This window comes from Aotus nancymaae, unplaced genomic scaffold, assembly GCF_030222135.1.
Source record: "Aotus nancymaae isolate 86718 unplaced genomic scaffold, 86718_ANA_hifiasm-v0.15.2.pri h1tg000003l, whole genome shotgun sequence".
Classification (NCBI taxonomy): domain Eukaryota; kingdom Metazoa; phylum Chordata; class Mammalia; order Primates; family Aotidae; genus Aotus; species Aotus nancymaae.
In genome coordinates this window covers 1,542,410-1,558,046 of record NW_026988414.1, presented here as the reverse complement: position 1 = coordinate 1,558,046, position 15,637 = coordinate 1,542,410, and the positions used below count along the sequence as shown (strand labels likewise).

The window sequence follows — 15,637 nt, the reverse complement described above, 5'->3', positions numbered from 1 at the left end:
TTGAACTCGGCTCAAGCAGTCTTCCTGCCTTAGCCTCCCAAAGTGCTGGGATTACAGGTGTGAGCCCCCACACGCCTGGCCTGTCCTCAAGGCTGTCTGTAATGACTTTTCTCGGCCATTCCTCTGTTTCTGCCTCCATCAGCCTTTTTACCACTTCCTGGTTTGTGGCTCTGAGCTGCTCTGCGGAAAATGACCTGGGACCCATTTGAACTGTGTTTACAAGAGTAATGCTGAGGCCTGAGGAACTCTCGAGGGATTTGACGGCTTGGGCCTCTGCATAAACTTGGAAAGAGGCCATTTCCTACTCTGAGGTCACAACTAGATTTAGATGGTGGAGACTGCCGAGGGCTGCAGCCCCCACCAATGACGCAGGGTGGGCTCTTTCGTGGCACGCGATACTCGTATTTGCTCCTGGTGGCTGTGAGGGGCTTTGACAAGCATGTGACCTGACACCAGCATATCAGAGCCGCAGTGAGAACCCAAGCATTTCCTCTATCACAACAGCCCGGACTTGGCCGTTTCTCTCCAGCTCTGGTTAGCACTCAGTCACTTTCCCAAAGGCCCTTAGAGGCCACCTGGAGCTAAGATGGGAGACCCCAATGCTGGTCCCATTCTCCCTCCAGTTGCCTAGGAAGCCACTCCCCACTGCAGGCCTCAGGTTCTCATTTGTAAGACTGGTGTGGTACTAGATTGAAGGTGAGTCCAGAGTTCGCAGAGGGGCCTCTGTTCCTCCCAGCACAGCCTCTGCCCTCTCTTCTGCATGCGGGGCTTCTGCCCCCGCTGCCTGATACTGGGTTTGCACCGGAGTGATCCTAATGGGTCTTACAGCAAGCTCTGACATTTCCGCGATTCTAAGACTTAGAGACCAAAGACTGGAGAAGTTCTCCAAGGAGGAATCTTCTGGTTAGTGCACGAGGGCTCGGCGGACTCAGCCTCCCCAGATCTCCTTTGTGGTTTTTAAAACATTTTTAAAATTATGGTAAAATACATGTAACATAAAATTGAGTATTTAAAAAATGTGTAAGTATGCCGCTCAGCGGCCCATTCACAGGCCTGTGCAGATATCATACCCTCCACCTCCGGAACATTCTCATTTTGCAAAGCTGAGATTCTGTCCCCATGAAACACTCCCCATCTTCCCTCCCCCAGCCCCTGCCAGCCACCATTTCTGTCTGTATGATTCTGACTACTCGAGGGACCTCCTATGGGTGGAACATAAGAGTGTTTATTTCTGTGTGCCTGGCTTGTTTCACTTAGCATAATGTCCTTACGCTTATGCTGTGGCATGTGTCAGGATTTCCTTCCCTTTTTTTTTTTTTTTTTTTAAGACTGAGTCTTGCTTTGTCACCCAGGTTTGAGTTCAGTGGTGTGATCTTGGCTCACTGCAACCTCTGCCTCCTTGGCCCAAGCGATCCTCCTGCCTCAACCTCCCAAGTAGCTGGGACTACAGGGGTGCACCACCATGCTCAGCTAATTGTTTTGGTATTTTTAGTAGAGATGAGGTTTCATCATGTTGGCCAGGCTGGTCTTGAACTCCTGACCTCAGGTGATCTGCCCTCCTCGGCCTCCCAAAGTGCTGGAATTATTACAGGTGTGAGCCATCGCACCTGGCCTCCTTCCTTGAGGCTGAATAATATTCCACTGCATGGATGGACTGCATTTGCTTATTCACTCATCCCTCCACACCTAGCTTGCTTCCGTCTCTTGGCTGTTGTGATTAATGCTGCTATGAACATGAGTGTACAGATCCTTTGTTTTTTTTTCCAAGCAGCCAGTGTAGAAAGATGATGTTAGTAGATGACTAAGGATCTATTAGTAGATTCCCAGGATAACTGACAGCCTGCCCCTTTAGTGATGTAACATCGTATGGTGGAAGAAAGGAAGCTCGCGGCGTAGAATCCATGGAGATGGGGGGCTTCAGCCCCTGCTCCACCCAGGCAGCAGCTGTGGGGCGGGTTTGCCCAAGGCCAGCTCTCTGAGGTTGCATTCCTGGTGGCCTGGGCTGTGTGACGTGAGCAGTCCTGCCTCGTGGCGCCCCACTGTCCAGTACAGCAGGGTGCTGCGGAGCGGGCCTTCCCCAGACCCAGATCAGCCCAGGGCCAGGCACCACTGTGTCACTCAGAGATCATCTGTTCCAGGCAGGTTGTTTTGCAAATGGAGGGACCGGGCCTCAGGTCACAAGAGGGGACTTGAGCAATCCCATCCCCCTGACCTTCCAGGGTGGGGCCTCCACGGCCAGTTGACCCACAGGGCAGCAGACAGCACTGGTGAGGGACTCGGGGGCCTAGATCCAATTCCCAGCTCCTCCTAAAGCAAACCATTTCTCTTCTTGGGCTCAGTTTCCCCATCTGTATAGTGGGGTCAGCCCAGGTGATTGCCCAAGCCCTCTGCCATCCCAGTGGCCTCTGGAGAGACCGGGCCCCAGGGGCCCCTCAGGCTGCAGGTGGCACGTGTGTACACATGTGTACACATGTGCACAGCCGCCCCTGCCCCTGGCTCCCTGGTGGAAGGGAGGAAGGGAGGAAGGGATATTTGGGGCCCCAGGCTCTACCGTAGTGGCTTTAATTACAGGCTTTCAACCTCGGGCCGGTGGGCATGCATGGGGAGGGAGGGGTTGCTGCTCTGAAACCCTGTCATTTTCTAGCGTCTGAGGGCCCCTTCAAAGGGGGCATCTAGACATTTTCTCCACAAGCCGCAGAGTGGACTGTCGTGGCCCCAGCATGAACATAATGACAGATGCATTTTGCAGCAAGCTGGGAGTGAATGGGTCCGACCGGCTTGTCTCCTGTCAGACAAATCATTATTATTTTTTTTTTTTTGTCATTTGCTGACAGTTTGGGTTTCATGCGTTTCTCTCTTTTTCCTCCTTTTCCCCCTGCCTGGAAAAATGGCTAGGTATCTACGAGACCCCAGCAGGCACCATCCTTTACCACGCTCATTTAGACATCGAGGCTTTCACCATGGACCGGGAAGTGCGCAAAATCAAACAAGGCCTGGGCTTGAAATTTGCTGAGCTGGTCTATACCGGTGCGTAAGTCTCTGTGGCTGCCCCCTTTAACCGCCCCACAGAGGATCCCAAATCACCCTCATGTAAGGCCCCAAAAGACGCAGGCTAAAGGGGGTTGAGGGAAAGTGCAGGGAGCAGGGGCTGCTGAGACCTGCCTTGCCATGGGGCGTGTCCGGGGAGAGGCACCCGCCTCCCAAGGTGTCCAGCAGCCTTCACCGCCCACAGTTTGCCTGACTCTAGCACGTGCCAGGTGCTGGGCACTGTGTGGCAGCATGCCTCGTCCCACGTGGTCCTCACAACCTTCCCAGGACGTCTGCAACTCCCTGTACACGTGAGAAAACTGAGGCTGAGAAGGAAAGGATAAAACCGGAGGTGGCCTAGCTGGGTTTGACCCCCAGGTCAGGCTGTCTCCAGGCAGAACCTGGATCTACTCCAGGAATTCAGCCCCAGATCCCGGTACTGCAGAAGCCAGATCTTGACGTGAAAACCCTGGGGTGGCCATGGGGTGGCAGGCCTGAGCCTTGTGTGTGGAAGGACCAGTGGGGGACACGAGCACCCACCGTTGGGGGTGTCCCTGTTTTGCAGGTGAGGAGCCTGGGTTTCCAGGCCTCCTGACTCCAAAATCTAACCCTCATGTGATATAACAGGGGTCCCCAAACTACAGTCCCTGGGTCAAATCCAGCCTGTCACCTTTTTCTTCAGCCCATGAGCTAAGAATAGTTTTTACATTTGTATTTTATTTATTTATTTGAGACAGTTTCACTCTTGTTACACAGGCTGGAGTGCAATGGTGTTATCTTGGCTCACTACAACCTCCACCCTCCCTGGTTCAAGCGATTCTCCTGCCTCAGCCTGCCGAGTAACTGGGATTACAGGCATGCACCACCATGCCCAGCTAATTTTTGTATTTTTAATAGAGACAGGGTTTCACCATGTTGGTCAGGCTGGTCTTGAACTCCTGACCTCAGGTGATCTGCCTGCCTTGGCCTCCCAAAGTACTGGGATTACAGGCATGAGTCACTGTGCCTGGCCAGTTTTTACATTTTTAAATGGTTGGGAGGAAAAAAAAAAATTTTAATGCTATTTCATGACAAATTATATAAAATTCAAGTGTCACCAGGAGCGGTGGCTCACACCCATAATCCCAGCACTTTGGGAGGCCGAGGCAGGATCACCTAAGTTCAGGAGTTCAAGACCAGCTGGGTCAACATGGTGAAACTCTGTCTCTACTAAAAACACAAAAATTAGCTGGGCGTGGTGGTACATGCCTGTAATTCCAGCTACTTGGGAGGCTGAGGCAGGGGAATCACTTGAACCCGGGAGGCAGAGGTTGCAGTGAGCCAAGATCGTGCCACTGCACTCCAGCCTGGGCAAGAGTAAGACTCCATCTCAAAAAAATAAAAAAAATTTCAGGCCAGGCACAGTGGCTCATGCCTGTAATCCCAGTACTTCGAGAGGCCAAGGCAGGTGGATCACCTGAGGTCGAGAGTTCGTGACCAGCCTGACCAACATAGACAAACCCTGTCTGTATTAAAAATACAAAACCAGCAGGGCATGGTGGTGCATGCCTATGATCCCAGCTACTCGGGAGGCCGAGGCAGGAGGATCACTTGAACCCGAGAGGCAGAGGTTGCAGTGAGCTGAGATCACGCCATTGCACTCCAGCCCAGCCCTGGATGTCAGGGACCCGTCCAAAGTTAGTTAATAGAACAGCTACCTGGGCTGAGCTCTCCTCCCCGCCTCTTCCCCTCCACTCCCAGGGTTTGTTTCCTTTTAAGCTTCCTAATCATGGTAACTCATCTCAGGATTTCAAGAGGTCTCAGTGGTTATTGGGTGGTGTTATTTCTCCCTACCATTGTTCCTGGCAGCTTTGAAGCCGAGTTCTGCCCCCCTTCCCAGGTATAGACAGGTGCTTAAATACCATTGTCTCCTGCGGGCTCTCCAGCCTGAAGGGATTGCAATCCTGAAAGGATTTTGGTTACAAAGTGAGCGAATCATTAAGACGTGGCAGAGGAGAGCGCACCTGGCCCGGCTGCTCCAGGGGCAACTGCAGAGGCTGATGCCACTGGCCGTGGCTGCCACTAATCCTGCTGTCTTGCTGCCAGGCTGAGCTGGGCACCTGACAGGCATTATCTAATATTAGCTGTGCAGAGGTGAGGAAATGGAGGCCCCCAGCTGAAGGCGCTCACCCAGGCTCTCCTGGCTGGTGACGCGCAGCTTTGATCCTGGTTCAGGCCAGTTTCAGCGGCCAAGTTCCCAGTTACTCCACCAGATTCCAGGATGCTCGTGATCAAGGGGTGCAGTGGCACGGACAGGGGAGCCCCGGACGTAGGGCAGAGTTTGGCTCCTGGCTGCAGTCACGATGCCTCTACATAGGGCTGGCTGGGCCGAGTCCCTGCTCTGTCAGAGACAAGCCCTCTACATCCTAAACTGAGGTACCATGATTAGGAAACAGAACTTCAGAGTAGAGGCGAGGGAGAGGAGGGGGCTTTTTCCTCGTCGTTGTCACTAATACTGACTTTGCCCAGGTCCGCTGCTGTCCAGGGCCCACAGATGTCAAGATCGGCCTCGGGCAGCAGGCTGACCACCACAGCTCAGAGGGGCCGTTTGATGCGATTTTTCCGTGAGGGATACAGATATGGTATAGACCAGGGCTTTGCTTGAGCATGTCGTTACTTAACCTCCCGAGGCCTCAGTTTTCCCATGTGAAGCGTGGGAAGAAGAGTTCTGTCTGGCGGTGAGGACTAAATGCATGAATATTTGGGAAGCATCTGAAGCAGTGTCTGGCCGGCGAGTGCTAACTCCAGCGTGTGGAGTAACTGTGCACGCCTGGTGTGCTTTCCCAGTGTGGAGGCAGGGCCCTGTGGTCTTGCCTCTGGCCGGGTTAATGGTCTTGCAGGTCTGTCGCTTCCCTGAGCCTCAGTTTCCCCTCCTGTCAAATAAAGGGCAGCAGGCTGAGAGCACACCAGGGTCTCTTCCCAGTCCTGTCTAGCTCGTGGGTAGAGGGCCCCCCACTCTGCAGTAGTGCTTGGCTTCCTCAGAGCCCCTGTGGTCTCAGGGCACAGATAGGGAGGATGAGGCACAGGGAAGCCCTCCTGTCCCGGCCTTACTCCTAGAGGCCCTGGGTTCTGTGATCACCGCCTCCCTGCATCTGTGTCTATGCGGCTGGCTGGCACCTGCTCCTCTCCGGCCATTTCCAAATTTCCTGGTCTGGCTGTATGGGCTGCAGGCAGACTGTCTCCAGGAGTGGCATCCAGGGTTGGCCCGGCAGGACCCCAGCTTCAGGACCCTGGCAGGGCCCAATGGAGCATCTCATTTAGGGGGTATAGCTTGCCTCTTCTTCCCTTGCCTCCATTTCTTCAGCAGTAAAATGGGTATAATGTACAACTCACACAGCACTGTTCCAGTTAGAAAGGATCGCGCGTGTCTGGCTGGGCCTAGCAGCATGGGGGAGGGGTCCCTCTCCAGCTCAGCCCTAAGCCCCGCCCACAGTTCATCTGCATGCCTGGGGGGTACAGGGTCTCCCCCCATGCAGTTCATGCCAGTTTCGCTGTCCGCCAGCCCAGGCTGGGTCCTCTGGGAAAAGAAATCTGAGCAGAAGACCCCCGTGGGGCAGAGGTAGAAGATTCTGAGATAACGCTCAGGCCAGTTGCTCCCACGGAGATCTGTCTTCCCTATCTCTGCCTCCATCTCCTGCCTGTCTTCCAGCCTGGAAACTTGATGGGCTAATTATCCCAGCTCCATCAAAAGATGGCCAAACCCAAGACACCAGGGCCTAGGGGGCTGGGAGGACAAGGGTCTCAGGGTGTGTTGAAAAAAGCCCTGGGCTAGAGTTAGGAGTGCTTCATCAGACCCGTGCTCTTCCAGTCTTGCTGTGTGGCCTTGGACAGTTTCTTTCCCTCTCTGGGCCTCCCTCCCCTGCCCCTGCCGTGTACAGTGAGGGTTGGCACAGGGCATGGAGTTCAAACTGCAAATGCAAAACGCTTAGTGCTCTGTGTGCATTCTCTCACTGAAACCACACGACCCTTGGTGAGTGATATTTTCTCACTGTGCAAATGAAGAAACTGAGGCACAGGGAGGTTGCAGCACTTGTTGAAGTGTGGCTGGGATGTGGACTCAAAGGGTGGGACCCTGGAGAGCAAGGACTCAACCTCTACTCTCCCTGCCTGGCCCTCCCCCACCTCTGCAAGCCCCAGGACCCCATCCCAGAGCAGGCCTGTCCCCTTTCCCACGGAGGGCCTCAGCAGGTGCCCCCAGGGGCCTGAGCCTCCCACAATAGCCGCAGCTCCTGGCCTGACCCAGCCCTTTATCAGGGCAGGAGATCATGTGCCATCTGGCCCCGCAGCTGCCCAGGTGGGCTCACCTTCCCAGCTCCGTTTCAGGAAACCCTAGCCTTGCCTTGTCCCTCCCCTTGGTCCCAGCCTCCATCCGCAGAGACTAGAAAGAGGCCCGGGGCAGACTGGGGTCTGAGCACTACCCCTCCCTGGCCTTTAGTGCTCTGGGGGAGAGGGAAGGGAGCCTGTTTCTCAGGCACCTCCTGCCCCCACCTTCACACCAAGTGATGTTCCAGTCACGGAGAAAGCTCCAAGTGTATCATAGGAAGCAGAGTTGTTACAACGTGGGCCAACAAAGTCAGATGCAGGCTCCCCACCTCCGGCCTGTGTGATCCCGGAGAAGTTTCTTAACTTCCCTGAGCCTCCCTTCCTCACCCAGAAAGGAGAGAGGCTGAGGGCTGTCTATGAGGATTCAAGGAGCTAGCGCAGATGAAATCCCGAGCACAGTTCTGCTGCTTATCTCTGCAGACATACTCCATCTGCCTAGGAAAACAGTAACAGGATGCAGAGAACAGCTCACCGAGTCCAGGGGCCAGCCCGCCCTGAGGGGTGGGCTCCAGCCAGGACCCCAGTTCGCAGTAGCCCCTAAGGCTGGTGCTGCTCAGTGCTAGGGCCTCCACAAGCAATATTACTGTGAACACCCCCACTCAACAGACGGGGAAACAGAGGCACAGAGAGGGGAAGCCTATACATGGCGATGGTCTGATCCTGAACCACCACCCAGCTGCGCACTGGACACCCACGTGACCAAGCCCCAGGCAGCACGTGCCTCTGAGTCCTGAGTTCTGCCTCCCCCAAGATTAGAGCCCAAGGTGGGCTGGGGATGGGGTCCCTCTACCACTGTGCCCCCACTTCCTGGCATGTGGCACTTCCTGAACACCTGTGGCATGAAGCAGTGGGTCACTTCCCTCCTGACCTTTAGGAATGACCTAGGTGGCTTCTTCCTTACCCACGGGACAGGACTACGAAAGCATGATCTTCACTTTGGTCACGGGCAAGTGCATACTGTGCCAGACTCATGGGAGGCAGTCAAGGTCTGCATGGCGGGGTGAAGCATGGGGCACCCTTCCTGTGCTCTCACCCACGGCAGGCAGTGCAGGAGGCCTCCCTAATACCCTCTCGTTTTCCTCCCCTCAGGTTTCTGGCACAGCCCTGAGTGTGAATTTGTCCGCCACTGCATCGCCAAGTCCCAGGAGCGAGTGGAAGGGAAAGTGCAGGTGTCCGTCTTGAAGGGCCAGGTGTACATCCTCGGCCGGGAGTCCCCACTGTCTCTCTACAACGAGGAGCTAGTGAGGTAGGTGCCCCACACCTCGCCCTGCCCTCCACTTAGGCACGGAGCCTGGCTTTTGACTGTATCCTCTAGACATCTGTACCTGAGCACGTCAGGAGCTGTGCAGAGCACAGAGAGATGGTCACGGAGAGTGTAGACACCGCCATGCCCCGGTGGAACATACAAGCTAGCTGGGGAGAAAGGCTTGGATCAAAGTATCACCAGAATGTAGAATTAGACAAAGTGGTGACGGGCTTGTCTAAGGTGAGGAATGCAGGATACTCTGGCTGGGTATAATAACTGGGGTTGGCTAGGAGGGGTGGTGCATGCCTGTAATTTCAGCCACTCAGGAGGCTGAGGTGGGAGTATTGCTTGAGCCAGGAGTTTGAGGCCAGCCTGGGCAGCATAGAGAGACCTTGTCTCAAAATATATATAAAGAATAATTGTGGTTGTGGAGAAGCTCCTTTGCTATTCAAATAATAGCAGAGGAGTTAACAGATGAAGAGGGGGAATGGGAGGGTGAAAGAGGCTGGGGGAGGGAGTCGAAGCTAGATCTTAAAGGGAAGTCCAAGATCAGATCTGTGCATTTAGAGAGTCCTCCTGGCTGCTCTGGAGAAAGGATTTGAGTAGGTGAGGAGCAGGGAGGGCACCTGTGGAAATGCTGGCAGCTTGGACCAGGCTGGTGGTTCTGGGACTAGAGAGCAGCAGGGAGATGTGACAAAAATCTAGAAGGGATTGAAATGGCGGGGGTCATGAGCAGCTGGGTGCAATCCCTGGGTTGAGAAAATGCTTTTGAGGAAGGATCATGAATTTGGATTTAGGTGTCACAAGCATGGGTTTCTGTTGAGCTAGCTGGGAAAACTAGAAGGCCACGGTGGGACAATGGGGTCTAGAGTTGAGGAGAACCTAGATCAAGGGCACTGGAGCATCATAGGCATTTTGATGTTCTCCAAAGCCCCGGACCAAGAGGAGACTGCCTAGGGGAGAGTGTGGAGTGAGACAAGAAAGGAACTAGCCAGGCAAGATGGCTCACGCCTGTAATCCCAAATCTTATGGGAGGCCAAGGCGGGAGGATCGCTTGAGGCCAGGAGTTCAAGACCAGCCTGGGCAACATAGCAAGACCCCATCTCTACAAAAATTTTTTTTTATTATGCCAGGCATGGTGGCTCATGCCTATAATCCCAGCACTTTGGGTGGCCAAGATGGGAGCATCCCTTGAGCTCAGGAGTTCAAGACCAGCCTGGGCAACATAGTGAGACCTTGTCTCTACTAAAAAATCAAAAAAATTAGCCAAGCGTGGTGGTATGTGTTTGTGATCCCAACTACTTGGGAGGCTTAGGTGGGAGCGTCTCTTGCTTGAGCCTGGGAGATCAAGGGTGTAGTGAGCCATGATCATGCCACTGCAATCCGGCCTGGGCAATTAAGCAAAACCCTGTCTCAAAAAATACATAAAATATCAGCCAGGCGTGCTGGCATGCACCTGTATTTCTACCTACTCAGGAGGCAGAGACAGGAGGATCACTTGAGCCCAGGAGTTGGAGGCTGCAGTGAGCTATGATTGCACCGCTGTACTCCAGCCTTAGCAACAAAGCTAGGCACTGTCTCTTAAAAAAAAAAAGTTGGGGGGAACACAAGTGGAACTGTGAGGAGCTTTCTCAGTGATGGCCCAGGCAGAGGGTGGCCGCATAGGAGCCCCTGGAGAGGCAGGAGGGCCCTGGAGAGGCAGGGCAAAGGTAGCAGGTAATGATTCACTACTCTTATGTCTGCCCCATGGATGAGAGTGACCTGCACCAAGGGACGAGGTGTCACCTCCAGAGGTCACCTGGCCAAACAGGAGACAAGGCAGGCCCCTGTGGGACAGACAGCCCCCACTGGACATGGGTCCCCCAGGGCCCAGCTTGGCTCAGCTGAGGCCAGCCCCTCCCTCCCAGAGGCCAGTTGGGAATCGAAGGACGCGTCTTGTTTGGCAGTCAATATTATTTTTTCCTTTCCCTTCTCCTTGCCATGTTGAGTTTCTCCCCGCTCAATCTTTCTAAACACTTTATAAGCCATAAATACAACTGAATCAGTTTAGATCAGTCGGGGTAAATGTCAAATTATCTTCTCTCTTTCTCTCTCTGGCTCTTTCTTCCCTCCCCCTCCAAATCAACAGCCTCTAATAATCTGTCCAACCCTTCATTAAGCCTTACAGTCTCACTCAGGGAGATTAAATGAATAAAGTAAAAAGGGAAAGGGGAAAAAGAGAAAAGCAGGAGCATTTATTCTCACTGTGTCTCCGACCATTTCCCTTTTCTTTTTGATTTCTACATCGCTGGCTTGAAAGCCCTTGAGTGACAGCGTCACAGGGACCAGCGAGGAAGCCGCAAGAGGCAGCAGAACTGGAAATGCCGCGGCGCAGTAGGTAGAAAGTAACGTAATTATAGAGCAGGTCAGAGCCACTCGAATGAGCAAAAATAAAAGCACAGAGGTTTTCTGTAGACCGTCAGGGGAGGTAAAAAAAAAAAAAAAAATCATTGTAAACTCTTTTTCCACCTCCCCCCTCACCTCAAACCACAATTTTAAAAAGAGGTTTTTCAGTTCCTGAGAAACCCCTCTTGAAACTCCCAGCAGCCTCATGGGACAAGTTTGTCCCTGGGTGTGGACCCTCTCTGCAGGGGCTGCCAGGGCAGTCGGGACAGTCCCACCTTGGGGAAGGGGATGGGAGAGTTTGTTGTGACTTGTGAGAGAAGGAGGTGAAAGGACAGATGGACACAGAGGTGGGGGATTCTGTGTCCTGTGTTTTCTTTGGGTCGAATACAGGGGCCGGTGGGGCTGAGGCTCGGTTTCCAAAACAAGGTCTGTTTAAGGGATCGGAGGACATTGGTGGTCAGGTTTGCTCCAGCCCTTCCTAAGCAGTGACTCTGCACGCACAGTAAGGGGAAGCCAGCAAAAGTCTGCCATCTCCTCCTCTTCCAGGGAACCCAAGCTCCTGGTAGCTTCAGTGCCTGAGCCCTGGAGGGGCTATGGAGGTGTAGAGGAGGGAGGGAGATCAAGGAGGTGAAGGAGCATGGGGGTGTCTTTGCAGAGAGTTCCATATGCCCACCGGCTTCAAGGCCTGCTGAAGGTCAGGGCCCAGGTCCTGAACAAGCCACCGGAGCCACGCAGATGCAGAGACCCCCATTAGTTATTGTAGAAAGTCCACAGTCCACAAAGAACCAGTCAGAAGTCCAGCCTCAGGGTCTCAAAGCAGCAGATCCTCCTGCCTCCACCCCCAACCACCGCTGCCAATCTCACCTCTCAAGAAGGGCCACCACCTTGTCATTAGGAACCTTGAGTCAGTGTTGTCCCAAACCTAGAGTTCTGCAGACAAGACACTGATTCAGAGCAGGACGTGACAAGGGACCCCATCCTCTCAGAGGCTGGCCTTGTAGAGTAGGAGGCACCTGAGTCCACGTGCCCTAGGTACTTAGCACAACTATAATTAACAAAGGTGATGGGGGATTGATTGCTTACGTCTGGCCCCTCCCTGTGGACACCACTCTTGCTGTTCCTTCCTTGGCACCTGGCACAGCACCTGGCAGGCAGCAAGGGCTTAATAAATGCCTGAACAAATGAATGAGTGAATGAATAGTGTTAGTACTAGCGGGTGCTCACCACGTGCCAGGCACCAGCTACGTTATTTCACATGGAGCCAAAAGTGATGTTGAGAGCTAACCACCATCACGCATCTCACAAGTGCAAGGCCGAGGCTCGGAGTGCACAAATACTCACCCTGCGCTCTCTGGTGGTAGGTGGCAGAGCCAGGAGGCAAACCCCAGCTAGCCAGACTGGAGTGACGGCCGTAGTTAGGAAGGTTGGAACGCCCCAAAGCAGAAGGCTGGTGAGTCTGGGTGATGGAAGCTGTAGAGAAGTAAAATCTCCTCTGCCGAGTACAGCAGCAGTCAACCTAGCATTTTCCATGACAAGCTGGTGGTGGGTACCCAGGTTTCAGGATGGATTAGGTGAGGTCTACCTGGTTGGACAAATGAGGGGAAAGGTGACTTAGTGGGCCAATCCTGCTGTGAATGCGGGAGGCCTCCCTGCAGCTTGAGAAATGCCTTTATGGGGTTCCAGTTCACACCCCAAGGCCTCCTGAGCCTGCAGGTCACTGGATGCCATCCACACAGTCCCAAGGGCACAGCTGGTTGGACACATAGTCCATTTACAAACGGAGTGCCCTGGTCGGTAGCATTTCATAGTGCGAGTTCTGGGGTGGCTGCTCCTAGCCTCCTGCTGCGTTGTGTAGCAGGGAGGAGGCTGCTGTGTGCCCCACTAAGGCTCTCCAGCCTTTGGGTTGGTGCCTGGCCCAGAATAGGGTTCCCTGGGTTGTACAGAAATTAAACGGGGCCGGGCTCGGTGGCTCATGCCTGTAATCCCAGCACTTGGGAGGCCAAGGTCAAGAGATCGAGACCATCCTGGCCAACATGGTGAAACCCCTTCTTTACTAAAAATACAAAAATTAGCTGGGTATGGTGACGCGTGCCGGCAGGAGAACTGCTTGAACTCGAGAGGCGGAGGTTGCAGTGAGCCGAGTGGCACCACTGCACTCTCACTGCACTTTTGAGACAGTGAGACTGTCTCAAAAAGAAATTAAATGGAAAGCCAATGTGCAGGGAGGGTTTAGACCCACGCAGGGGAAATGACCTGGCATCTGGGAGGTGGGGCTGCTCCTGGCCCCAGCAGTCCTCCCTTCAAGCAGAGGCCAGGGCCAGACTGACCTGACAAGCTTCTTCTCTCCTCCTAGCATGAACGTTCAGGGTGACTATGAGCCAATCGATGCCACCGGCTTCATCAACATCAATTCCCTCAGGTAAGACGCTCAGCCCTGACAGGCCTTCAGAGCCCCCAGGTGCAAAGGGTAGGCTTTCATGGGGCCTTGATTGCTGCCCTGCCCTAGACAAACCCCACTTTCCTGTCCATCTGCCTGCAGCATCCTCAGAGGCATTCCTTGTTAGCCAACAGTAACTACAGGGTCTGAGGCATTGGGGTCCCAGGTTCCTGTGTCCCAGCCGGTGCCTCTGACACTCGCCCTCCCCTCCCCCTAAGCCACAGAGGCTCCTCTCTGAGCTCCTTTGCTGGGCAGGTTAAACAAGGAAATAGCCTAGAGGTGGAGAAAAGCCTTTGTTTTCTGTCACCATACCTGAGCTGTCGTCTTAGCTGGAAGCCATCCTAGACAAGTGCATCTCCATGGCCCAGGCGGGTGGTGCATGTCATCTGAAGCCACTCAGACCTTTGATTCTCTGGGAGTCACCAGCAAAGGTTCAACATGAGCCTGTGGAAATCAAGCGTGCGGCTCAGGCTTAGACACTGGCATGCCAGAAGAGCCAGGGGCAGTGCCAGCAGCAAGCACTCTCAGCCCAGGGCCGGTATGCTCACTGGCAAACAGGGTTGTTTGTCACCAGAAGCTGGGGCACTCTCCTAGGTTGTCTCATTTAATTCTTACACAAAATTTGCAACTCCCTGGAAATAGGCTGAGTGGTTAACGAGGAGGAGGTGGAGCTGAGTCTGGAAGGCCTGTCCTGGTCCTTCCTCACCAGCTCCCTTGAGGACTGGGGTCCAGAAGAAGATCCAAGTCTCTCTCTCCTCTTGCTAACAGCATGCCCTGGGCACAGAGCCACCATTTTCTCCTAGAGCCAGCCTCTTGTCCCTGGAGGCGCCTCATGCCCCGAGAGACGCTGGATCCCGCCCATCTGCCCAGGATCCTCTCCCTTCCTCTCATCACCTCCACCCCCCTGCCTCCTGCACCCTGTGTTTGTATTTTATGACTCTATAAACCCTTTTAAATGGCCCAGAACACACGGGGCTTTCATAATGGCCTCTTCACGTCTCCCATTGCCAGTTAAATACTTTTTGTCTTCAACAATGACAAACAATGTTCTCCCCCTAAGATAAATTAATTACATTATCCTGATTGGAGGTCAGGAGGGGCCAGGGCGGGAGAGGGAATAGGAAAAGAGACAACTTCACACACATCTTAACAAACAGCTGCCCCCGCCACCCCAGTTCTGCCTTAATTAATGGAAGCCAGGGTGTGTTGTTATTGTTCATTTATATTTTTCTTTGTTTTGAATCTGGTTTACAGGCTGAAGGAATATCATCGTCTCCAGAGCAAGGTCACTGCCAAATAGACCCCTGGACAATGAGGAGTCGGGCCGCCTCAATTTGCAGATCCCCCAAGTACAGGCGCTAATTGTTGTGATAATTTGTAATTGTGACTTGTTCTCCCCGGCTGGCAGCCTAGTGGGGCTGCCAGGCCCCGGCTTTGTTCCCTGGTCCCCCTGAAGCCTGCAAACCTTGTCATCGAAGGGAAGGGTGGGGGGCAGCTGCAGTGGGAAGCTATAAAATGACAATTAAGATACACTAGACTTTTGTTTCTTTATTTCTACAGAGTGTGTGTGCGTGTGTGTGTGTGTCTGTGTGTGTGTAGCTAATTATGCTTTTCTTAGCCCAACTTTTGTGTTTTCGGACTAAGTGCTGTTGAAGGCCACCATTTGCCAGACATCCTGTTATTCTGGGAGAGTTGTCCCTTCTCTAGCAAAAACTAGGAATCCAGAATTGCCCGCCTGGGTCAGATCCTAGCCAGCAGCCTGGGAATCTGTCACCAACTGTGGCCCTGTGGCATATGCCAGGAAGCCAACAAAGTCTAAGGGATGCATTTTGGGGGCAATGCCCACAGCCCTTTTATTCATAGCCCAGAGGAAGCTTCTACACAGGTCAGCCATGAGTGACCCTAGGATACTTCCTCACAACAGATGCGTGGCCTAAAGTAGCCTAAATCATGGAGGAGGAGGGATAGGCCTGAGGAGAAAAAAGTAGGCATAGGACTTAGCAGCACTTCCCTTGGTCCGCAAACCAGGCCCCAAAGCAGCCATATTTGGACTGTGATCCCGCCTCCCCATATCTGATTGGACCGTGGATGGACACCTGACCCAAGCTAGCCAATCAGAACCCCCAGGAATTGGGCAAGTGGCCGGAAGTGAGAACATGTAGCACAGGTACTCACCGTGG

The 15,637-nt window shown here is 53.7% G+C and overlaps 1 protein-coding gene across 1 annotated transcript in view; it reads left to right on the top strand.

Moving 5' to 3' along the window:
* The window catches only part of ASS1 (argininosuccinate synthase 1), a 55,918-nt gene extending 40,926 nt beyond the window's left edge, over positions 1-14,992 (top strand). The window contains exons 13-16 of the mRNA XM_012457972.2: positions 2,896-3,027; positions 8,479-8,635; positions 13,374-13,439; positions 14,712-14,992. Coding sequence (XP_012313395.1) covers positions 2,896-3,027; positions 8,479-8,635; positions 13,374-13,439; positions 14,712-14,757 — 401 coding nt within the window. The 3' untranslated portion in view covers positions 14,758-14,992. The remainder of the gene's footprint in view (positions 1-2,895; positions 3,028-8,478; positions 8,636-13,373; positions 13,440-14,711) is intronic.
* The last annotated feature ends 645 nt before the right edge of the window (positions 14,993-15,637 follow it).